The sequence below is a fragment of the Saimiri boliviensis genome, chromosome 15 (genome assembly GCF_048565385.1).
Source record: "Saimiri boliviensis isolate mSaiBol1 chromosome 15, mSaiBol1.pri, whole genome shotgun sequence".
NCBI lineage: Eukaryota > Metazoa > Chordata > Mammalia > Primates > Cebidae > Saimiri > Saimiri boliviensis.
The window spans coordinates 52,334,192-52,360,829 of NC_133463.1; the positions used below are offsets into that span (position 1 = coordinate 52,334,192).

Below are 26,638 nucleotides of genomic sequence, written 5' to 3' on the forward strand. Positions count from 1 at the left end.
ACCATACATAGAAAAATCCAGGAAAATTACATTGTGAAACCAACAATCCAGTTTTTATATATTTGCATCCTAGCAGCAAATGTTGCTAGAGAAAAACTATGCAATAAAGCAAACTGAATCTACTGTGATCTTCATCCTCCACAATTGCTTCTTCATACCTCCCCTCACTGCCCCTACTCTTACTTCCAGAGGAGGTGACCTTATCATCTCTTTCACAGAGAAATTAAGTCAACAAACAAAGCGTTTATCATGTCCCTTTACTAAACTACAGAGATACCCCATCACCATCCATCCACCTTCCCGTTTCTCTCCTGATGCAATAGAGGAAGTATCTGAGGTCAAGCCCTTCACCTGTGCTTTCCATCATCCCACCTTCTCCAGATGCTTACATTACCTTTTCACATCCCTCTTCTTACCTTTGCCAAGATTGTCTTATTGCATTCTTATCTCAAGAATTTTTCTCAATCCCAACTCTCACTTTGGGGGTTTACAATCAGCCTGCTTTTTCAGCCCTGCAGGAGATTTCTGGAGTCTTTTAACTTCCTTCTGGTTTTTCCTACAAACTCACCAATTCTTTCCTGAGTTCATCTCTTTCTTATAATTGAGGAAATCACTAATAATTTCTAACACTGTTTTTGACATGTCTTTCATTTTGTCCTCTGGATCCATTCTCCACCCTGCACCTGGAGGCTGATCTGTAAAGGATAATGTCAAGCTCCCTTGCCCTCTTGCTCCTAGTTGGTTTTGGCTAATGGGGAGCCATTGAAGGAGATAGGAGGCAAGAGGAAGAAAGTGAGAGAATTTTCTGGCTCCTTCTCAGCCAAGTTGCCTTAGGCTTGCTGTCTCCCTCTAAACTAAGACCACATCTTATCCACAATTCTCTCCCCCTGGTTTAACTGCTCTCTCAAACTTAACTCCTTGAATGCAGGGGTGGTAACAGCCCTGTAATTAATTGGTAGCCCCCTGTACTACACTATTCCCTACGATTCCCTACTTTCTAAACTTTTTGCCAAACTTCTTTTGAATTATCCTAACTTGAATTGCCATCTGTTCTTGCTGAGGCTGATGCTCACATAAATACCCTCATTATTTCCAATTACCTTTTTTTTTTTTTTTTTCTTCCAGGGACCAGTTTCTGTTTTAACTAGAATCCTTTCAGCTGCAAATCAAGAAGCATAATTTGACCTATCTTAGGCCAAAAGTGGCATTTATTACCTTGAAAATGAAACTATGCAAAGAATAAGAATACAGTTGGGCATCACAGGAGTTTAAAACTAGGACTCTCTCGGCTTTGTCATTAGAAAAAAGTGGTTCTCCTTCTTCAGTTTCAATTAGAAAAACTAAGTAAGGACCTGGCTGAGCCTGGATCACATGCTTAACCCTGTGCCCAGACAGATGGAGCACTTACTAGTACTGGCAGCCCTGGGAGAACCACGTGGTGGGAGTGGGAACAGCAGTCCCCAGAATTAAATGGCTGTTACTCCCAGACATTTTCAATCACTCCCTGATTGTAATGACTTCACAGCAGAAATCATATATAGGAATTTATATCTACTGGCACCTTCTTAGGTTCTAGATTTGGGGCTCCTATACTGTCAAATTTTTCTACTAACTCTGAGAATATCTCTATGTGTGCAAAGTCCACAAAGTAAAAGACATGGTCACCTCTTTGTGAAATAGAGGTAAAGGTAGAGAAGAAGGTATGAAAAAGCAATTGTGCACAATGGAGGTCAACTTTACCAGGAAATTGTAGTAGGAATACCAGATAGTACTGAGATAGGGTAATCATGAATTCATAGAGAATCCAATTGCCTTCTATGACTTTTTCTCTGGCAGCATTTGGCTGCTGGGTTGCAAATGCTGGAAAAACTAAGTTGTTTCATTCAAAACAGACTTGGGGATTTTTCTAAATTTTTCTATGCATGGTAAAAAGCAGATAAGAAACAGCATTGAGGATACTGATATGAGTGCTACAACTGGTAATATGGTTTGTGGAATCTCAGCTGGAAACAAAGAGATATGAAGAGAGGCTTATGGATAGGGAGAGAAAGACAGGTGAGAGAACTGGGGGTCTCCTTTAATGTAAAAACTGTGGTTGGGATGATAATTGAACAAAACAAGTATGTATTTATCTGCAGACACAAAACAGCAAATACATACATTCCATTATTAGGGTAGCCCTTGCACTTATAAAGAAATCTTCCTCAAAAAGAAAATACACAAAATGATGAAGCTACAATAGTTTATTTCAACATACTAAACCAAAAAAAAATAAGAAAACAACTCATTTATTTGGAAAAAAAAAAAAAAACAAATTCTGAACACACAGGGTAGACTTGATTGACCATAACATATTTCAGAAAAAAAAATAGATATACCACACATAATAAAGCTTTCTATGTACACAGTAAATAGTAAATAACTTTGTTAAATGACCAGACCTTTGAAAAAATGAAAACACAGTTGTAAAACAAAGTACATAAGAATATTGTGACCTCATTTAACTGTACAGAAAGCAATCATTCTCCAGCCTTCCATTTTCACTTACATTTTCTTTAACAGGATTAAGCCCCAAGTAGAAGGGATTAAATCCTTTCTTCATAATGCCTCAGGAATATTAGATTCTCTTTCAAATCTTTAGCTGTTTACAAAGGAGCAGACCACTTAAAGGGAAACGGTGGGAAACAAAGAGATTAGAATTCTGTGCCACTCATCCAGATTCTGCTGAAGATGATTTTCCCAAGTCCACTATCAATCCACTCAACTTCGTAAAAAAACTTTGTTTAATAATACCTAATTGTAGGACTAATTTGCCTTTCGTTTAGCACATCTGCAGCTTTATCATTAAAAATCAGCTCCTGACATTAGCCCTTAGCTTAATATCCACAAATGAAATTTGGGAATTCTATGACAGTAATGTTAGCATATTTAAGTGTAAAATACAAAATGATTTATTTTTAAATATGCAAACAGCTACATTTTGTCAATAATCACTTTGTTCATGCACAAAAATGGCAACAAAAAAAGCAGAAAAATCTGGATGTACCTAAATGAGACAATGAGACGACTGTAAAAATTTCATATATTAATATCAAGACAAGACTGCGGCCAGCTTACATTGTAAGAAAAACTATTATTGTATAAAATTGGACAGCAAAACCCAGTCCTGTCTAAAAGCAATGGATCAGACTATCTTCTCAAGTCCTTCCTGGCCATATTTCTATGTGCTACAATGAAACATTTTAAATAAATGCAATCTATCATAGAACTACAAGTTTTTAGATTCCTAAATAATGAATTTAACTTTAACTATTAGAGCAATGATTTAAATACAAGTGCTGTAAGAAAGAGAAAACAGTTGTAAACACAATAACACACTCAATTTTTTTCTTTACCTGCAACATAATATTTTAAAAAGATTCCACATCTTCTTGATTCTTTAAAAACTAAGAACCAAAATATTGAACATAATAAATAAATGTGCAACCTGGAGGCCTGGAAAAGGATATAGAATACCAAATAATAAACCAGTGCATTAAAAATCCAGTATTTCAGTATAAAGACTTCTTCATCCAAATCCAGTTAGGTTTACTACTATTATAAATAAGGTTCACATTAAGGCATTTTTCATTACCTATGAAAAAGATTTGGATTCAAAACAAAGGAATATATATTGTACAACTTTTTTCTTTCATTCTGGTGTTATATATATTATTAGTTTTAAATGTTTAGTTTTTGTATGGTAATATATAAATATCTTTAAACATATTACCTGAATATAGTTCAAATATTTCTCTATATTTTGATACTTTAACTTATATATTTAAAGCACATTCAATGAATGAGGAAATACACAAAAGTAAATCAACATAGATGACAAAGGACTAAATATAAGACATTACCACCTCTAAAGAAAACACTGTACAGACAGTGACGATAAGCAGATCTTGGCCAAGTCATTTAACTTCCTTGAGCCTCATTCTTTCCATCTGTAATATTTCAATAACAGTTGCTCTGTCAAGCTGTTTTGAGACCAAATGAGATGATGTAAAAACACTTGGCAAACTGTGAAGCAACGCAAAAATAAATGGTATTATCATGGGCCAAAAGAGCTCAAGTTTCTGACAGTCTCTCTAACGAATAAAGTTATGGCCTGCTCCTTTTGCATTCACTTGAGAACTCTCAGTTTTGATTAGATTGTTGTGGAAAGAATGGAGCCAAAATTCATGCAAAGAGAAAATCTCTTAAGTTTTAGCATCCAGAATTGTATAAAGTAGTTTGTTGGGAGCGGGAAACACCTACCTGAAGGGGTATACAAAATACCAAATCATAAACTAATATATTAAAAATCCAGTATTTCAGTATCAACACTTCATCATCCAAAGATAGGTTTAACTCTAACTAGACTCAAGCTACCTCTTGATACTTACTGAAAATAAATAGGGGCAGACTTCTCAAAAACCTTCGTTCCTGGCCTTTCCTCAGTCTCTTCTAGAGTGTCCTCCATTTCCCTCACCATTGGCTTTCATGTAGCATAGTCACATTAAAAGAACTATCTCTTGGCTGGGCATGGTGGCTCACACCTATAATCCCAAGTGCTGCGAGGCCAAGGTGGGTGGATCACAAGGTTGAGAGATTCAGACCATCCTGGCCAACATGGTGAAACCCTTTCTCTACTAAAAATACAAAAATTAGCTGGGCATAGTGGTAGGTGCCTGTACTTCCAGCTACTTGGGAGGCTGAGGCAGAATTACTTGAACCCAGGAGGTGAAGGGTGCAGTGAGCAGAGATCGCGCCACTGCACTCCAGCCTGGTGACAGAGCAAGACTCCATCTCAAATAAACAAACAAACAAAAAAACAAAATAAAACTATCTCTTATAACAGCTCAAAAGAGTTTTAAAAGCATAAAGGAGCATAGCCAAAGTCAATTGCTGGTACACTATTCAGCCTGGCATAAATTTGAAACGAATCAATAATCCCTACCGTGTGCTCTCCCTTTCTTAGTCCATAAGCCCTTCCTCTACATATAAATGGTTCTAGGCTAGCTTTTTCCAACCTTTGTTCTGAGGAACACTAGCTGGATGAGATGTTAACAGGTGAAAAACATCTGTGTTAAGTATGCTGGGGATATGCAGGGTGAGATAAATTTATGTGCCACTGAATTGCTCAGTCTTTGATGTAATGACTGTACTTGCTCAAAAGAATGAAGTGTTCAGCATTTCCCAAACTCATCTGACCACAGAATCCCGTTTTTCCCCACAAAATATCTAAAGGGGCTAACAGCTCCTAAAATATTCTTTGGAACATGCTACTCTAACCTGATTCTGAACATTCCAGGGCTAAATCTGGCAATAGTTATATTTTTAATTTCTGAAGAAGAATCATTTTGCTTACAAAGTCAACTACCAGGATAACCTCCTGGTTTCCACTCCATAAGTAGTCATCCCAAAGCAACTAAGAACTAAATTTTCTTTACTACATCCTGAGGAATTCAAATAACTTATTCTTGTGTTAATGAGAATTATGTTCTTTTTAAGGAGATACTTATATTCTTTCCCTTAAGCATTAAAAATACAAAGATCTAATTCTAGATCCTAGGACCTAGAATCACAATTACTTTAAGGAAATGAGAGTATTTTATTACAACATCACTGCAATTAATATTATCCACAACATGATAATCAGTAGTGGTGTAACAGCAGTAGTGTTTGGTTAAGCATTTACTTTTGCATCCTAATCCTCATATCCAGAATTTAGGACCCACTATTACTCCCATTTTAAAAACAAGGACACTGAGGTTTACCAAGATTAACTGACCTGCCAAGGATCACACAGTGGAGTTAACGACAGAACCTTAAACTCATGTCTGGCCCCTCAACCGTGCTCTTAACTACATAATGCCATCTTATATTTCAGTGACAAGACAAAAGCGTTTAGATCACATTCTTGTTAAATAGGAAATTTATATAAATGCAAACTGTTTGGAACAGGTTTTGGATTTCCTTTAGAGCAAATCCCCAGTTCTTTAAAGAATATACTTTTAAGTTTTTTTTTTAAAGCAGAGGAAAGTAGACTACTTTTATCAATGACAAGTTTATAGAATTTTAATATGAGAGGTTTTTAAAAATCTGCATCCAAGGTGAAGACGTTGTCTGTGGTTTCTGCCATAACTGCAAAGCGCTGATACTCTGAAACTCGTTTCTCAAAGAAATTTGTTTTTCCTTCTAGAGAAATGTTTTCCATAAAATCAAAAGGATTTTCTGCCTGAAAAAACTGAAAAGGAAAGAAATGTTATTAGACATTCTGAAGAGATCAAATTACATCCCACAAGAAGAGCAAAGATGACAAAAACAGAGGTCAGCTTTCTCGAAACCTGTCTAGTCAGCTTTAAGATCACATCACTCCCGTAAGACTTGGGAGGCACTCAAGGGTGACAAATTTTAAGATGACCAACATCAACTACTAACCTCCTATACTAGCATCTCTGGTATTCTAACAAATAGAAAAACAACTATTTCAGGAAATAAAATATTTAATACTAACCAGTTGAAATGTTCTTGCAGCCTGATATAGCCAATATACCATAGAAACTATGAGCATTTTTTAATAAGTACTACTAATAGATAATCATGCATACATGATACTACAAAATGTTAAATTAGCAACAATCTACTGTGGTTCTAAATATGCTTCTTAGTTCATAAGAGAACAGATCATCACAAATTGACATTAAGGGACCATGATCAGGGAAGACAGAATAAATGTTATTCATAGTGACTGGATGTCTCCAAATAAAAAGGGGGCCTATGCTGACAAGAAGCTTTTTACTGCTCCAGAATTCAAGAAGCAAAGCTGGGCGCAGTGGCTCATGCCTGTAATCCCAGCACTTTGAGAGGACCAGGTGGGTGGATCACCCCAGGAGTTCGAGACTGGCCTGTCCAACATGGTGAAATCCCATCTCTACTAAAAATACATACATTAGCTGGGCATGGTGGCAGGTGCTTGTAATCCAAGCTACTTAGGAGGCTGAGGCAGGAGAACTGCTTGAACCTGAGAGGTGGAGGCTGCAGTGAGCCAAGGTTGTACCATTGTACTGCAGATTGGGCAACAGAGCAAGACTCCATTTCCAAAAAAAAAAATGTCAAGAAGCAGACTTGGGGATCCAGCTGTGGGATATTTCAGTGAACCACAAGGTGTAGCAAAAGAAGATTTCTCAATTTAGGAGTATCCCAGCAAAAATATGAATACCACAGATAAACATATATTTAAGTAACTCGATTTTAAATATGGGCAGTGTTTAAATAGACAAACTGATACTTCTTTTAAAAAAATATACAAAATGAAAAGATGTTCAACATCATTATCCATTAGAGACATGCAAATCAGGATCACAATGAGATACCACTTCACACCTACTTGAATGGCTATAATTTTTTAAAAAAGAGCTAGTAAGTGTTGGTGAGGATGTGGAGAAATTGGAACCCTCATACATCGGTGGGAATTTAAAATTGTGCAGCTGGTTTAGAAAACAGTTTGGTAGTTCTTCTAACGATTAAACATGGAGTTACCATATGACACAGCAATTTCACTCCTAGTTATATACTCAAGAGAAATGAAAACGTGTCCACACAAAAATCTGTACATGAACGCTCACAGTAGCATCATTCACAATAGCTCAAAAGTGGAAACAACCTAAATGCCCACTGAATGGATAAATAACAGTTGATATATACATACAGTGGAATATTATTTGATCGTATAAAGGAATAAAGCACTGATACATGCTACAACATGAATACAGCATGAAAACGTTACACTAAGGAAAGAAGAGAACCACAAAAGGCCAAATACTATATGATTCCATTTGCATGAAACAGAATATACAAAATAGGCAAATCTGTAGACACAAAAATCAGATTAGCAATTGCCTAAGGCAAGGTGGTTAAGGGGAGGAAAGGGGAGTGAGTGACTGCTAATAGGGACAGAGTTTCTTTTCGGGGTGATAAAAATGTTCTAAAATAGGTTGTTATGATGGTTGCACAACTCTGTGACTACACTAAGAACTACTGAATTGTACATTTTAAATGGGTGAATTGCATGCTATGTGATTTACATCTTTAAATAAAGCTTTAAATATCTATATATCTTTTTTTAAAAAAAATCTCATATGCTGTGTGTGGCTGAATGAAATTCTGTGAAATTCCCCATCAGAAATTGTGTGTAAAAGTGAGGTAAAATTGGATCTGTAATACACAGCAAGATACAGTGAAAGACACTGAACCAATAGCCATAGACTCACTGGATTTTAGAACTGAGGACTTTTCAAAAAATTGGATCTAAGCCATTCACGGCATGGACAAGCTAACCAAGACCAAACTAAATTAAGTGGCTTGTGTTTTTTTTGAGATGAAGTTTCACTTTTGTTGCCCAGGCTGGAGTGCGATGGCACAATCTCGGCTCATTCCAACCTCCGCCTCCTGGGTGCAAGTGATTCTCTTGCTTCAGCCTCCCAAGTAGCTGGGATTACAGACACCTGCCACCACACACACACACACAAAAGCCAATTTTTGTATTTTTAGTAGAGACAAGGTTTTACCATGTTGACCAGACTGGTCTCAAATTCCTGACCTCAGGTGATCCACCAACCTCAGCCTCCCAAAGTGCTGGGATTACAGGTGTCAGCCACAATGCCTGGCCAAGTGGCTTGTTTTTGACACACAGAAGTACTCTAGGCCGTGTGCAGTGGCTCACGCCTGTAATCCCAGCACTTTGGGAGGCCGAGGTGGGCAGATCACAAGGTAGGGAGATCTATCCATCCATCCATCCATCTATCTATCTATCTATCTATCTATATCTATAGAGAGAGAGAGAGAGAAAGAGAGAGAGAGAGAGAGGAGAGAGAGAGAGAGAGAGAGAGAGAGAGAGAGAGAGAGAGAGAGAGAGATAAAGAAAGGGTCTCTACTCTGTTGCCCAGGTTGGAGTGCTGTGGCACAATCTCAGCTCACTGCAACCTCTGCCTCCCGGGCTCAAGTGATCCTCCCAGCTCAGCCTCCCAAGTAACTGGGACTATCGGCATGCCACCATGCCCAGCTAATTTTTTGTAGAAATAGGGTTTTGCCATGTTGCCCAGGCTTGTCTCAAACTCCTAGACTCTTCCACTTCAGCCTCCCAAAGTTCTGGAATTACAGGTATGAGTCACCGTGCCTGGCCTAAAGGATATATTTTTAATCTCTAAGTAGATGAAGCCTTTTGGCAATTTTTAAATCAATTTCTACTTTTATTGCATTAAAAATTTAAGGCCTCTATCATTTCTGCTTTTTAGAATGTACTCAGATATTTTGAAGCCTGTGGAAAAACAAGGTTTTACATTGTAATTAGATCTTCTTCTGCAGGAGGCAGCACGTTTTACATACCTCCAGTTAGCTAGTTCCCAAAAGGAAAATTAGACCCAAGGGTCAGTGGTTTTCTAATACACCAAAGAACATAAATGTTTGGATGTGAGGATATGGTAATGGGTTTAAAAAGAATAATGAATTCACTTAAATAAGCAAATTAAATTCTAATAACAAACATATTGGTAAAAGTTATGAGTAAGCACAATTTCTTTTAATATACATAGTTTATAAGTTTAAGATATATTAATATAGTTATACTTAAATTATTTCTCATTAATTAGTAAACACAAAGAGGATCTTTCAACTCAAACATTAAAATGTAGTTTATCTTACCAAAAAAACCTTCACCACACCTGACTCATTAAGTACTTGGGTGGTTATCAGAATACAATTCTGTTATATCTGCTAACACAACATTAGCAAGATAAGTAAAGATTTACCACAGCATCATAGATTTCCTAAGGATTCTCATTAAGGACAATTTAAACTTACATTTTCATGACAAGAAATCAAAATCTGTAATTTCTAATTACCATAGTATAGTACATAGTGAATTTCTGTGTTTCACGTAAGTATAAAGTGATCATCTAGTGTGAATTTGCTATGTGTCTAATATTATTTTAACTGCTTTTGGTGTATCAACTCATCAACAATCCTTTGTAGTAAATAGTAAATATTATTATATAGGTGAAGAAATTCAGATAGAGGTTAAGTAACTTGCCAAAGGTCAGTCATATAGCTAGAAAGTGGTGGAACCCAGGATTCAAACCCAGATAGTGTGGCTGCAGGCTCCATGTCTTAAGTAATAGAAAAACCATATGTTGTGATAAAATTCTGGTACATTATCTTTGTTAAATGACAAAAATAACTTGGATAATTCTGTTCAAAAGGTTACATTATGACAGTTAATGTCTTCTTAATAATTATTCCCTATTTAAAAGTATTAACTCCCAAACTACAATATAGACACGTGAGAATTTATATGAGGGTGAATATATATATGGATATTAAATCTAATTCCTTGAAAATAATTTTATTAAATACATAGCTGTGATTATTAAAAAACAATTTATTGAGCTTATTAGTTATATTTTTCAGCCTCCTGCTTCTGTTATTAATTTTAAATTTCAAAGGATTTTGCAAAACCTTGTTAATATGAAACAAGTCTCTGTCATGAACATTTTAAAAATAGAATAGTATGCTGCAAATGCTTTCAGTAAAATATATTTTAGGGTCCTTGCCTTCCTATAATATTTTAACTAGTAGTAATACATTTTTAAACACCTTACCTTTGAAAATCCAAGTTCCACAAGTAATCTGTCAGCTACAAACTCAATGTACTGCTTCATCAAGATGCAATTCATTCCAATGAGGCCAACTGGCAAGGCTTCTGTTAAAAACTCCTGGATGAAAACAAAAACAGAATAAAGTACAAACAAAACAATAAATATACATTTTCCAAATACAAAGACGACTTTCGTTTTATTTCTAAGACACTGATTTTGTCCAAGGAAAATATACTAGGATAAATTCTTTCAATGTGGCAAATAATGTCCATATGTTTAAAAATGTTTGAAGTATTACTATTCACAGTTTTTCATGTTTTCGAAGAGCCAAAATAAATGGAAACGAACTACCAAACTACTGGATTTCTTAAAGTAGCAGATATGAGACTTGGATTGGTATCGTTTCTTAATAGAAAAAGGGAGATACTTTGTTCTAAAATATCTAGAAAAAGATTGAAAGATGATCATAATGAAGAGCATAACTATGGAAGGGAGCTAGAAAAGAGAAAAACTCAATTAACAAAATGAGAAAAAAGATAGAAGCAGATTTGGGGGTTGTGAGACAAAATGAATTCCAACCATACTGAAAGACTATATTGGTAAAGTGTTTATAGAGGAAAAATAAAAATAACCACTTGGATTTAGTTGGCAAAATTATTAAAGATACCAAAGTGCCTGTTATGCCTTTTTCCTCTTCCAGTATACAAACTATGCCTGTTAAACTACACGGTGTTAAAAAAAAAAAAAGTAATTTTAGAATGATAAAAACACATCCTAAGTAGAGCATCTAGCTCTTTCTAGTAAGAAATCTTTACATACTCTAACTTAATTGTTACCATTCATTAACTTACTTATTCATTCTATAAAAATTTATGTATGATTCAGGCTAGGTACCTAGCTATGTTATTAAAAATACAAAACAAATAAAAAATCATCACTGTTCTCCAGTCACTAAAAATATAAAAATACAAAGCTACTATAATTAGCTGGTTATGGCATAAAATTTGACAGAGAGCAGTAAGACAGAAAAGTAGCCCTGAAACAGGTTTTAATATACACAAAACCTTAATATATAATAAAGACTGACTTAATAAAGAAAATTATAAACTGACATAATAATTGTAATATATCATGTATTGGTATTGTCAGACTGACCATATAAAATTGCTGGTATTTTTGTTGATCTACAAAATGACAATTTCATATGAGTCAATATAATAGCGGTATGAACATCAGAGAAAGAGAGATGTGCTAATTACACAAACTTCCTTGTTTACCTGCTCAATTTTGACAGCATCAACAATGATCTCCCTGACCCTTTCTTCTGAAGGTTTATTTACTAAGTACTGAAACATCAGGCAAGCAAAATCACAGTGAAGTCCCTAAAAGAGAAGAAAAATGTCATTGCCAAATAACTTTTAATCAGCTACTTGCACACAATGATGGGTCAAGCATCGTATAACGTGGTTCTAGGGATATAACACAGAACTTCTGGGAAATGGAAGAGGGGTTAATAGGACTAGGAACTTCCTTCCTTCAAATCTCATTAAATGTCAATACAAGAATCTATAATAAAATTTTCAATGGCAGCAAATCTTAATTCATCAACATTATAGAAAAATTAATTTATGAATGAACAAAATCTGCAAATAAAAGCATTTTGGAAAGGAAAATAAGAAAGCCTGAAATGAAAATTCATTTTTTAAATTTTAGAAATAATTAAGGAATGATTTAAAAAGCAGTATTTAAATAATAGATGAAACTCAGATTTCAAAAATACAACATTTATAATTAAATAAGAAAGACTCATAAAAATGAATCCAGTTGCAATGAAAATGGAAACTAAGGTGGTGCTTAATGGCTCATGCTTGTAATCTCAGCACTTTGGGAGGTCAAGGTGGGCAGATTGCTTGAGTCCAGGAGTTCAAGACCAGCCTGGGCAACAGGGCAAAACCCAGTCTCTACAAAAAGAAAAAAAACAAAAAACCAATACATAAATAAGAAAATGGAAACTGAACAATGATGAATATCACCGTATAAAACAGACAGAATCTTACAGATAACTCAACCAAAAATGAAAATAAACTTGTGAAAAACCCGAGTATGGTTATACAAATACAATAAATAGTACAGAATGTTAAGTAACTGAAGAATAGGCCAAGGAGAGTCAACCTACAATAATCAGGACTCCAAAACACAAAATTGATAGTATAGAGCTGAATATCAAGAAAAAGAAAATTTAAAAAATTCAAAATAAAAAAAGAGAGAGGTCAGATATAAAGATGGAATTCCCAGGCCAGGCGTGGTGGCTCATGTCTGTAGTACAGCCCTTTGGGAGGCCGAGGTCGGCAGATTCCTTGAGCTCAGAAATTCGAGACCAACCTGGGCAAAGTGGCAAAACCCCATCTCTACAAAAAATACAAAAATTAGCTGGGCATGGTGGCACATGCCTGTAGTCCAAGCTACTCAGGAGGCTGAGGCAGGAAGATCACTTGAAACTGGGAAGTCAAGGCTGCAGTGGGCAGAGATCACGCCACTGGACTCTAGCCTGGGGGACGGTGAGACCCTGCTTCAAAAAAAACAAGAGGAAGAAAGAAGAAATTACCATCAAGGCTGAAAGCTGTTAACGTGTTGATTAAAAGTGACAGGCAATCTATTACAGAAAGCAATACCAATCAAAATCCCGAGGAGGGTAGAGAAGGGAGGGAGAGAATGAATGAATGTGTGTGTGTGTAATTTATTTTAAAAGGCTTTAGAGGAGAAAAGAAAGTAAAGTACGCTTGGAAGAGTCCCAAGTGGGCATGGAGGTCAATTGCCTAAATGGAATTGTTTTTAATTCAAAAGTTAATCTGGAATGCTGGGCACAGGAGATCATGCCTGTAATCCCGGCACTTTGGGAGGACAAGGTGGGCAAATCACTTGGGCCCAGGAGTTCCAGACCAGCCTGAGCAACACAGTGAGACCCTGTGTCTACAAAAAACTTTTTTTTAAATTAGCTGGATGTGGTGCTTAATTAAACACATGTAGTTCAGCTACTTAGGAGGCTGAGGTGGGAGGACTACTTGAGCCCAGGAGGTCAAAGCTACAGTGAGACAGGGTCGTCAAATAAACGATTCATTCATTAGAATATTATATATTTAACAAAACTATTATTTTCAAAAGATGCTAGTGTCATAGAAAAATGATTGCAGTATTTTGCCAAGTAGAAAAAGAACATGTCAACTCCTAAAAACATGAATGATTAAAATGTTTATATATCTAAATAGAATTAAATATAGAAAAAAGTCGAGAAAGATTTTAACAAAACAGTAAATGTGGTTCTGTGTGTTGAGATTAATTTTTTATTCTCTCAATTCTCTATAATAATTCTATATGACATTTCTAATAAAAGTTATTAGAAATTTAAAGACATGACAAAGCAAAAAGTAATTATATGAAGCTTTTATGGCATTTAAAAAATACTTTCATATACACTATTTCATTGCATTCTAACAAAACGGTTAAATTATATAGTTGAAGAAACCAAGGTTCAGAGAAGTTAAGGATTAGCATAGGCAATAAATGTAAACTGAATGGCTAAAATAGCCAAAAGCACTAAGAATTGAAAGAAATAAGACAAGGTACCTGCACTAAGGAGCTTAAGTTCTAGCAGAGGAGAGAAATAAGAAGTACAATACATGCTGTGGACTCTAAGACACAGACAGTTCAGGTTTCAAATGGATACATAAAGGAAAGAGTGGACACTTCTACCTAATTGATCAGGAAAGTTCTGGGATGTCTCTTCTGAGAACGTAATCCAAAAAAGCTTTAAAAAAAAAAAAAGGTGGTAAGAAACATGGAAAGGGTATAGCAGGCAGAGGGAGACCAGGTTTAGTTGCGGATTGGATGTGGCTGAAAAAGAAAAGAAGCAATCTAAAATGATTCCTAGATTTCAAATTAGTTAACTGGAAAGAAGGGTAAAGACACTCAGTGAAACAGGGAAAACAGAAAGAACAACAAATTTTTGGAGGAAGATGATGAGTTTGATTTCTGAAAGAATAGGTTTGAGATGCCTGAGGGAACTTCAAGGGGAAAATATCTAACATGTACTAGCATACATTGGTTTGGAACTTAGGAAAGAATATCTGGGACAAAGGGAAAGTTTTGGGAGTTACGAGCATTTAGATGGTAGCTGATTCCATGGCAGTAAATAAGATCAGCCAGGAGGGCATGTACAGGCCACAGTGGTAACCTAGGAGGATACTGATATTAAGAATGACCAGGAGACTAAGGAAAAATATTAAGAGACATCGGAGGAAAATGCAGTGTCTTAAAAGCAGGAAGACGTGACTACCTATTTTAATTACCACAATACATGTGTCACCACAGCATTTTTCAGGAGAAAGAAAAATAAATGGGAGGGGCACAGTGGTTCATGTCTGTAATCCCTGCACTTTGGGAGGCTGAGGCAGGCAAATCACTTGAGCCCAGTAGTTCAGGACCAGCCTGAGCAACATGGTGAAACCTCATGTCTAAAACAAAAAACAAAAAAAACAAAAAAAAAACCCTAAAATTAGTCCAGGTAGGCCGGGTACAGTGGCTCACACCTGTAATCCCAGCACTTTGGGAGGCCGAGATCATGAGGTTAGGAGATCGAGCCCATCCTGGCTAACACGGTGAAACTCCATCTCTACTAAAAATATAAAAAACTAGCCAGGTGTGGTGGCACGCATCTGTCGTCCCAGCTACTCAGGAGGCTGAGGCAGGAGAATTGCTTGAACCAAAAGTTGGAGGTTGCAGTGAGCCAAAGTCACGCCACTGCACTCCAGCCTGGGCAACAGAACCAGATAGACTCCGTCTCAGAAAAAAAAAAAAAAAATTAGGCCAGTTATACTGGAGTATGCCTGTAGTCCCAGCAACACAGGAAGCTGAGGGGAGGAGTGCTTGAGCCCAGGGAACTCAAGGTGGCAGTGAGCCATGATAGTGCCACTGTACTCCAGCCTGGGTGACACAGTGAGATCCTGTCTCAAATAAAAAGAAAGAAAGAAAGGAAAGAAAAATAGATGAACATCAAATATGAATACAAATATAACTAGAAAAACATTCCATTCCTTACTTCATCTCTGCTGATAAGTTCATTGGAAAAAGTGAGTCCTGGCATAAGACCTCTCTTCTTTAGCCAGAATATAGCAGCAAAAGATCCTGAGAAGAAAACTCCTTCTACAGCAGCGAAGGCCACCACTCTTTCCCCTGGGAGACGTAAAATAGTTTCAGTTTTTGAAATATCACATACTGCAAACATTTGCACACACATATATATAAACAATAAACACCACAACTGTTTTGCAAAGAAACAAAATACACAAGTTAGTAGCATAGCCAAAGATCTCCATAGGAGAAAATGTGCCACCTCCACCTACTGGAGCAGAAAGGTATGCCTCCTTCAAATCCTCTGTCAGACAATGAACTTCTATAGGTCTTGGTGTCTGGACAAAGAATGGCCTTCCATACTCAAAACAAGACGTGATTTACATGTGCACCACACATGACTGTGAGTGCAGGTACATGCATATGTGTGCAGTATGTATACATATGTGTGTGTACACTGGAGAAGAGAAGGTAGACTTTATGACAAATGGCTTCCTCTGAAAGGAGGAAAGGTTGCTTAAGTTTATATTTTTAGAAACCTATGGTATCTTAGAGACTATCTGTAGACATTTCAAAAACAATTGGCATGCATTTGCAATTGAAAAAAGATAAACCCAACTGAGGATAATAAATATATCTGTTAGATAAAAAGTCCCCATAACATAAGCAAAAATACTGTTTTCTGCTAAATATAAAAGGGCAATTTTAAAGGTTAAGCAAGGACTTTGTAGAGGTCCATCTCCTGTTAATAAATTGTCTACAGTGGCATCCTAACTGTAACATTACCAGGATGATCAGAGGTCTAACCCAAAAGGTCATTCACAAGGTGCTTATGTCACCACACTGCATATGCTTGAGAAAAGTATTATGTATGTCTAAGAAGAAAAGTTTGGTCTATAAAACTGTGACATAAAGGCAGCTGAGTGCTTGAGTACATTACAAACCTTTTTTATAGATGACATCACAGTTTATATCTCAGTACATGTCACAGGACCAAACACAAAGAAGTCAATAAACAAGTCCTAAACTGACTCAATGGAACCTATGTAAGTACCAGATGATAGAAGTCATTAAAATCCATTCTAGGTCAAGCACTGCACTGGCTCACATCTGTAATAACAGCACTTTGGTAGGCCGAGGTAGGAGGATCACTTGAATGCAGGACTTAGAGACCAGCCTGGGCAACACAGCAAACCCCGCTTCTCTACAAAAAATTTAAAAATTAGCCGGGTGTGGTGGTGCACACCTGTAGTCACAGCTACCTGGGAGGCTGATGTGGGAGAAATGCTTGAGCCCAGGAGGTCAAGGCTGCAGTGCACTATGATCACACCACTGCACTCCACCTGGCGACAGAGGAGCCCCTATCTCAAAAATCGTTGTCATCATCGTCGTCATCATCTTCATCACTATTCTTAAGATAGAGACTTGTCATTAGTTTAACATAAAACTTACTGTATCTTTTATCTTACTATTAGGATAACTGATAGTTATTGATACATTTTTCATTGGCATTAAGGTAACATCATATGGACAATTATCTGTAAGGGAAGTAGACTATAATTAAACACAAATACAAGTATGTGAATAAAAGAAAAATTGATATTTATATTTTTATTAGAGACAGTCTTACTCTTGTCACCCGGGCTGTAGTGCAGTGGTGCATTAATGGTTCAAACAGTCTCAAACTCTTGGGCTCAAACAATGCTCCCATCTCAGCCTCTGACATAACTGGGACTATAGGTGTGTATCACCATGCCTGACTAATTTTTTTACTTTTTTAGAGCTAAGGTCTCTCTACGTTGCTCTGGCTGGTTTGAACTCCTGGCTCAAGCCATCCTCATCTCAGCCTCACAAGAAGTTGGGATTACAGGTGCAAATCACTACGCATAGTGGAAAATTGGTATTGCAACCATTCTACACATTCATGTGAATACTAAAGAATGAAAATAGTAACATAGTTATAGAAGGTTATTCTTTTTTGGAGATTAAAGTATTATAAATGGTACATTTTACAATTTTTTGAGAACATAAATGAAGTAAAAAGAGGCTTCCAGAACATTTTTTCTAAAAACTACAGTGAATGTAAAGACCTTAAGATTCATTTTAAAGAGGGGAAAGTAGCATGTATTTTTAAGATACAGCTGACCTCTATAATGGCAATGTACTAAGACTGTGTGACTAATACTTCTTTGGGCTTGAAACGAAATTTCATTACATATATTAAGACTTAATCTACATATGTTTTAAAGTTCTTTCAAGATATTTTAAAAATTAAACAGGATGGGCCAGGTGCAGTGGCTCATGCCCATAATCCCAGCACTTTGGAAGGCCGGGGTGGGTGGATCATGAGGTGAAGAGTTCAAGACCAGCTTGACCAAGATAGAAAACTCCATCTCCACTAAAAATACAAAAATTAGCCAGGCATAGTGGTAGGGGCCTATAATGCCAGCTACTCAGAAGGCTAAGGCAGGAGAATCACTTGAACCTGGGAGATGGAAGTTGCAGTGACCTGAAACTGTACCACTGTACTAAAGTCTGGGGGACAGAGCAAGACTCTGTTTAAAAAAAAAAATTAAACAGGATATCTCAATTTTTTTAAAAAAAACTATGCAGATATATAATTAGGAAAATTTTAGCTCCGTAGGAATTGAATATTCTTATAATGTAAACTTTCAGACAAACTAATGATGTTTTAAAAAATATTCTTAGTTTCTTTTTAGCTCAAAATAAAGGCTTGTAAGAGTCTGGATATAAGGAAAAAATAGTTGCTATGCTGGATCTTAGCACAAAAAGCACGAAGGTCACCAAAAATGTTAGGCAAAACCCTGAGCCAGATGAAAAAGCTGCCCTTTGTCAACTTACAGCTACCAACGGTGCAGGTGGCCCAATCAGTTCATAAAACAGCACGTCCTCAGCTGGTTAAAGGAAAGTAGCAGTGTGCGGCAAAACAAGGCGATATGTATTTCCAGGTTATTGTCTTTTAGCTCCACTCCCAAAAAGGAGAGCCACCAATGTACTATTCACTCTTTTCCCTTGCCCTGTTCCACTATCCACCCATTCAACTCCCCCTCCACAATTTTAGAACATACTCTTTCCTCTGAGACCCTAAATTAGAACCCCAAATGGGGTTTGCCTTGAGATTAAGCAATACGGATAATCTAGCTGGTGTCCTCATGTAGTTACGTGGTGACTGCCAGCCTTCCTGCCCCATTTTCTCTATTTCTAGTTTGTCTTTCTTGGGTAGTTCATGAAATACATGCTTTCCATGGGCCTGCTCATCATTTTCCATCACTATCTATCCATACTAATATTTTCAGTGTATATGGAACACCCTGCCTTTTCCCTTCTTTTTTCTCTAAAGCCAGCATTTCCCAAAGTGTTTCTGAAACTCCTTGTGAGGGAACCAGCTGAATACAAAATGCAGATTCCTCAGTCCCACCTGGGCCTCCCACATTACCTTTGGCAGGTTACTTAAGAGTTTTTCCACAAATTCTCCAGTTGAACTTTATATATATTGATAACCAGTGCTTTCCTCCTTCCTTTTTTTAAAGAAAATTTTTTTAGAGTCTGGATCTTGCTCTGTCACCCAGGCTGGAGCACAGTGGATCACAGCTAACTGCAGCCTCAAACTGCTGGGCTTAAATAGTCCTCCTCCCTCAGCTTCCCAAGAAACAGGGTCTACAGGTGAACACCACCACACCTGGCTAGTTTTTAAATTTGTTGTAGAGATTGGGGTCTTGCTTTGTTGCCCAGACTGGTCTTAAACTGCTGGCCTCAAATGATCATCCTGCCTCAGCCTCCCAAAGCACTGGGATTACAGGCATGAGCCACCAAGCCTGGCTGCTTTTCTCATTCTTGAAATGAACTGAAGGCAAGGAGGCAAACATATCTGTTTCATCCCTGATATACTACATGCTGGCCCATATACAGACTACATCACTGGTTCTTGGCTGTGGTCCAGGAGTCCCTGAGAGATCCACAGACCCAGGAGATCTGTGAGGTCAAAACTATTTTCATAATAGCATTAAGGGATTATTCACATGTTTTAACTACCAGTCTCTCATACTTTACAATGGTATTTTCTAAAGGCTACAGGACATATCCATAATAATTTGAAAAGCTTAACAAAATATTCCTCCCTTTTCTAACTATAATACATATTTAAATGAGGCATATACTATATACACATATATATATAAATCTGATATATATATATATATATATATGTGTGTATATAGTATATATACACACTAACAAATTGAATGCAAAGGCAGATGTGGTACTCCGACTGTTTTCTATTAAGTCGGACTTTAAAAGATTTATAGAAATTTAAAAGCGTGCTACTCTTTTTTTTGGAAAATATAGAAACTTATAGAAAAATGTTATCTGTATTAAAATGTAATGGGTTAATTAGTGCTATCTTAGAATGTACTAATAAATATTTTAAAATTTTCTCAATGTTAATTTCTAATGCAGAAATATCAACAGCTATAACCTACCCAAATAAAGGCACTCTGGAGCTCTCAATAATTTTTAAGAGCACAAAGGGGACTGAGATCAAAAATTTTGAGACTTGCTTCCCCACATAACACATAAAATCAGAAAATAAAGAACACCAATTAAAAATAGATAAGAATGAAATGGGTACTTAGAACTATCCAAATGAAATATATAAATATTTTAATTAGTAAATATTTACTGAGCAACTACTATGTATAAGACATAATACAATATACTTCCTTAAAAAATGCTACAGGATCTCAACTCACCAGAAGGGTGTTTGCATTTAGTTTATCTATGAAAAATAAGACTGTTACTACAAATTGGTTTCTGTCCTGGTTGACCACACTAATCTTTTTAAGAAACTTGATTGTTTCCTGAAAAATGTTAAGATTTCACTTGCTTTAAATTCCTAAAATAGGCCAGTTGAGGTGGCTCACATCTGTAATCCCAGCACTTTGGGAGGCCAAGGCAGGCAGACTACCTGAAGTCAGGAGTTCAAGACCAGCCTGTCCAAAATGGTGAAACCCCCATCTCTACTAAAAAAATACAAAAAACTAGCTGGGCTTGGTGGCAGGCACCTGTAATCCCAGCTACTTAGGAGACTGAGGCAGGGAGAATTGCTTGAACCTGGGAGGCAGCAGTTGCAGTGAGCCAAGATCACGTCACTGCACTCCAGTGGCAGAGTGAGCGTCTGTCTCAAAAAAAAAAAAAAAAAAAAAAAATTCCTAAAATAAAAACAGGTACAAACTGTGGATTGCTATAATATTATCCCATTAGAGTCTATGTGACTGACTCCTATTTAACCGTCATTATGTGCCAACATCTTAACTTTTCAACTTGCAACTTATTAAGTAGAATAGACAACCATCAGTTTCTAATTAATCCTTAGGAATAATGATTTTGATAAAGGTGCATTTGAGACATCTGTACTCCTTTTCCATGCTGTAACTTTTTGATTAGTACTGGATAGTCACACCACATAAAATACTGTCCTATCACCTGAGGCAAATCTGATCATACATAAATTAGAGCCACATACCAAAAGTAGATTTTCTATCTGCTATCCATCGCAAGGCCCAATCTGCTTTTTTCTTAACATATGGCATGGTTTCAATGGCATTAAATAAAAATTCCCTATAAAAACAAAAGAATGAAGAGCAGAGTTATTCACTTGTTTTTCTTAATTGGACTACACTGTAATAGTTTAATCAGAGATAATAATTGTAACTCTATGGTATGCTACCGGATCTGTAGTTTTTCTACATTTTTAATTTTTTATTTACATTTATTTCTTGCCATAAAACAGAAATAAAACTCAAATTATTGATTTAGATTTGGTCTCACACAAAACCAGCTAAATTCGTATTTTCAATTTCTAAACAGAAGATGCTACTGAACAGTTCTTAAAGATAAAATATCTAAAGGTTAATTGGTTCTATAACAAGTTTTTTTTTAAAAAAAAAAACCAACACATTATTAAGCAATAGAAAATATTATGCTCAGAAACTTCCATACTTGAATAATCTTTCCTTAACACTGAGTTTTGGAATAAATTCTGCTCTGAACATAACCATGCAATAAGCAATATTTTGCAAATAAAATCCCAACAATAATACCTTTTCTTGGGATCTCTGATGTAAGTGTCTATTAGCAAACTGTACATCTCTGAGTGAACATTCTCGATGAGAATTTGAAAGCCATAGAAACAGCGAGCCTCTGGAACCTGCACCTCCTGACTAAAGCGCTCCACCTAAGAAGATAAGGGAAACAGATATATCCAGTTCTATAGGCTCTCATTAAACACTGCAAATCAGAATCTGGACATCAGCATTATCACTTAAAAACTGCCTGTCATGTAACAAACAGGTCAGAAAGACCTTGTGGATTATTTTAAGCAGCATCCTAGGCAACACTGTCTATCCATCAATCCTCCATGGTAAATTAGTTACATAATATATTCCTAAGCATTAAAAAAATTGACCTGTTAGGTGGAGATACTGCCTATAGAGCCAAATACATTTTAGAACATCTACCAAAAATAATGCTTTGCTTTGTAGAACTGATCTAAAGTCATTTTTTTCCTGACAGTAGAGGGATCTTAAAGCCTCTTCGAGTTCATGATGAAACTTCTTATCTTTCTTTTTAAGAAGAAATTATGCCTCCTGATCAACCATAAACAAGTTTTAAAATGGGGAGCTGGAACTCAGTGTTCTATTACAGAGCATAATTATTATAAAGGTTATTAAGGTGCAGGTTCTCTATTAAGCTTACCATCTGAGGGTAAAAATCAAACTCATGTTAATGCATTGTAAGTAGTTTTGACTAGTATGGTATATTTATGATTGGTTTCATAATAGGTCAAAGGATAATCAGTTCATCAGAAAAACATTTAAAGAGTTAAACTTCATCTAGTTCATTTTTTAGAGATCTTTTCTCTGGCTCAACTTAATAGTCTTACTGACATTATCACCATTTAACTGCTGAAGGAGAACAAAAGTTAAATCAAACAAAAACCTTACCAAATTTTCATTTACAATTCCATCACTGGCTGCAAAAAAGGCTAAGATGTGAGAGATGAAATACTTCTCATCTGCTTTAAGCTTGTTCCAGTGAGGGAGATCCTTTGATAAGTCGACCTGGAATAAAAAGATTTTCAAAAATTTTAATTTGGAGTTAAGTTCTTCTCAACGTGTTTGGGAAACTAACTTCCATTGTAAAGTTAAGTAGGAATATGCCACTACCAGTAAACTGTGGAAAAAGAAAGATGTTAGCATTGCAAATAAATAAAACAAAAACATTACATTAATAATAGTGTATTGTATTCAGGATGTTTGTTAAATGAGTAGATTATTGCTACTCTTAGTGGGGGAGGGGGAAATAGCTAACCATGTGAGGCAAAGGAAATGTTAATTTGTTACACTATGGTAACCATTTCACTACATATATATATATCTTATAACATCATGTCCTACACCTTAAACATACACAGTAACACTTACCTTTAAAAAATTATAACAGAATTGAATTTTCTGGCTAATTAAGTTGGCCAGGATGCACTTTAAAAACATTAAAATTAACATAATCTAGTGGCACTGGAGCAAATAAAAGAAGGCCTAAAAAAGGTGAAGGGAGAGTAAAAACTAGTCAAGAAGGCATTGAAGTGAATGAACTGATGCTTCTCAACAGTCATTGCTTTAACATTTTATATAATACTTGCTATGGTGTTAGATAGATAATTAGGCACCTATTAACCAACTGTAGCTGCTACTTTACTACCAGGTAATCTACTTTTATATCCAGAAGTAATGCCAGGCAGGTAATGACCTGAGTTTTGTTTTGCTTCTGTTTTTTTTTTTTTTTTTTAAAGAGACAGGGTCTCACTATGTTGCCGACTTGTCTCAATTTCCCGGCCTCAAGCAAGCCTCCCACCTTGGCCTGTCAAAGTGTTGGGATTACAGGCGTGAGCCACCAGAGGTGGCCAACAAACTGTTTTTTTGTTTTTTTTTTTTTTTTTTTTTTTTGAGGCAGAGTTTCACTCTTGTTATCCAGGCTGGAGTGCAATGACACGACCTCGGCTCACCGCAACCTCCACCTCCTGGGTTCAGGCAATTCTCCTGCCTCAGCCTCCTGAGTAGCTGGGATTACAGGCATGCGCCACCATGCCTAGCTAATTTTTTGTATTTTTTTTTTTTTAGTAGAGACGGGGCTTCACCATGTTGACCAGGATGGTCTCGATCTCTTGACCTCATGATCCACCCGCCTCGGCCTCCCAAAGTGCTGGGATTACAGGCTTGAGCCACCGCGCCCGGCCAACAAACTGTTTTTTAAAACAGTTTATAAGGATGGCTTCCATTGGAAATGGAAATATTTGTGAAAATGTTCATTAGAATTAGTCCTTGGAATTAAGGGAGTTGTACTTTACAATTTGGTGAAATGTACAATTTAAAACTTGTCTTTTAAAAAAATTTTTTAGATGGGGTTTCACTCTGTCACCCAGTTTGGAGTGCAGTGGCACAATCTCAGCTCACTGTAAGCTCTGCCTCCTGGGCTCAAGCAATCCTCCCACCTCAGCCGCCAAAGGAACAAGTGGAACCACAGGCACACAGCACCATGCCTGGCTAATTTTTTGTATTTTTGGTAGTGACAGGGTTTTGCCATGTTGCCCAGGCTGGTTTCAAACTAGTGAGCTCAAGTGATCGGCCTGCCTTGGCCTCCCAAAGTGCTGGGAGTACAGGCCTGAGCCACTGCATCCAGCCAAAAAATAGTTTTTAAATGTACCTTGTCTTAGTCAGTTCTGGGGGCTATAACAAATTACCATAGACTGGGTTGCTTAAACAACATCCTTTTTTAATTTTTTATTTCTTAACATTTCTGGAAGCTGGAAGCCCAAGATCAAGATGCCAGCATGGTTGGGTTCTTGGTAAAATCTTCTTCCTGGTTTACAGATGGCCACCTTCTTGCTGTATCCTCACATAGCAGAGACAGAGAGAGAGATTCGTATCTCTCATGTCTCTTCTTATAAGGGCACTAATCCTATTCATGAGGGCTCCACCCACATGACCCAATTATCTCCCAAGGCCCCACCTCCAAACACTACCAGACAGCATATGTAGATATCATTTTGATAGGGACAGGAGGCAGGAAAATTCTGGGCAGAAGAAGGTGGTCCCCAGCTAAGGCTCCACCCTCAATCCTGGAACTGCGGCCCAAAATGAGAGCGTGCATTCCTATTTTCCCATTCAAATGTTGCCTTTTCCAAAACCACCCATGGCCCGCCCTTCTCCCCGACTCTGGGCTCATAAAAACTCCAGGTTCTGCTAGCAGAGAAGAGGAGAGAAGAAGAGGAGAGGCAGCTGGAAGTCAGAGACTATGGTTGGACATCGGAGAGAAGCAACTTAACTTCAGAGCAACAGCTTGACAGCATTGCTTTGCAGAGGAGTCAGCCAGGATGGCCAAACTCCGGGGGAAGATTATCTTTCCACTCCATTCCCTTTCCAGCTCCCCTTCCCACTGAGAGCCACTTTCATTGGCAATAAAATCCTCTGTATTCACCACCCTTCGATTGGTTCATGTGAACTGATTTTTCCTAGATGCTAAACAAGAGCTTGCAGATGCTAAAGGCTGTCACACTGACCCTCTGTCCTTGCTCGTAGAGAGCAAATGCTTCATGTGAAAAGGCAGAGGGTACACTGAGCTGTTAAAAATTAAGCCATCCTCGGACAGGAAAAGCTAAAAGAGGGTTGACTATAACACGTTCCTTCTGGGGTTTCAAGGGTTGCAGGTACTCCCCACAGATGCTGCCATGGGGTCAGGCCGGCATGGAGTTTTCCTCCTGCCAGTGCCCAAAAGCACTCGCCCAAGCTCCTGTACCTGCTTACCTGCATGCTCTCTCCCTCAAGGGGTTGAGCACAATGAGTTCAAGTGAGTAGAGTTCGCCTCTGCCAGCACTGAAGCAGCCAGTTAGCTCCAGCGCCCATACTCCAGTTTCCGCCCAAGAAGGGATCCCAGAAACTATCCTACTTCAATTTTGTCGGAAAAAATATTTTAAATATTTTTCATAATTAACTTCATAAACATTTGAAATATGTAATTGTCCTTGTCTTTTGCCCTTCTTTTATTTACTCTAACAAAGCCTCAATCTCTTTGACCTCCCCAAAAAAGACTAATGTCCCATCCTTTTAATCACATGTTATTTTCTAAAACCCTTTTTCCCATTAATTTATTCTTTGTTTGCTAAGCACTTACTGCACATCAGACACTGTGCTAAGCACTGGGGATACAACAGAGCAGGGTGGGGGAAATATTTGTCTTCATCATTTAAAACGTGCAACCTAAAAATCAAGTTCTGTTCTATTAAAAGCTCAACTCAGGTTTAACTGAAGGACATCTTCTTTCTTTGTTCTTATTATAACCCTCCACTTTTTAAATTTTTATTTTTTGAGACAATCTCACTCTGTTGCCCAGGCTAGAATACAGTGGCATGATCTTGGCTCACTGCAGCCTCTACCACCTGGGCTCAAGCTATTCTCCTGCCTCAACGTCCTGAGTAGCTGGGATTACAGGCACCTGCCACCATGCCTGGCTAATTTTTGTGTTTTTAGTAGAGACAGGGTTTTACCATGTTGTCCAGGTTGGTCTTGAACTCCTAACCTCAAGTGATCTGCTCACCTTGGCATCTAAAGTGCTGGGATTACAGGCAAGAGTGAGCCACCATACCCAGCCTCTTATGTATTATATACTTGATATTAAATGTTAATATTGTAATATGCTTCCTCTTAATATTATCTCTTTGAACACTCAGTTTCAAAGGTCTTATACATTTTATT

At 37.1% G+C, this 26,638-nt stretch overlaps 1 protein-coding gene across 7 annotated transcripts in view; it reads right to left on the minus strand.

Moving 5' to 3' along the window:
• Positions 1–2,228: 2,228 nt before the first annotated feature.
• RRM2B (ribonucleotide reductase regulatory TP53 inducible subunit M2B) overlaps positions 2,229–26,638 on the minus strand; it is a 36,226-nt gene continuing 11,816 nt past the window's right edge. For all 7 annotated transcript variants that reach the window (XM_074386993.1, XM_003940677.3, XM_010351411.3 and 4 more), the window contains 7 exons: positions 22,832–22,948; positions 21,929–22,062; positions 21,352–21,446; positions 15,778–15,911; positions 11,960–12,064; positions 10,686–10,799; positions 2,229–6,274 (listed from right to left, as the gene is read on the minus strand). In XM_074386993.1, coding sequence (XP_074243094.1) covers positions 6,122–6,274; positions 10,686–10,799; positions 11,960–12,064; positions 15,778–15,911; positions 21,352–21,446; positions 21,929–22,062; positions 22,832–22,948 — 852 coding nt within the window. In that variant the 3' untranslated portion in view covers positions 2,229–6,121. The remainder of the gene's footprint in view (positions 6,275–10,685; positions 10,800–11,959; positions 12,065–15,777; positions 15,912–21,351; positions 21,447–21,928; positions 22,063–22,831; positions 22,949–26,638) is intronic.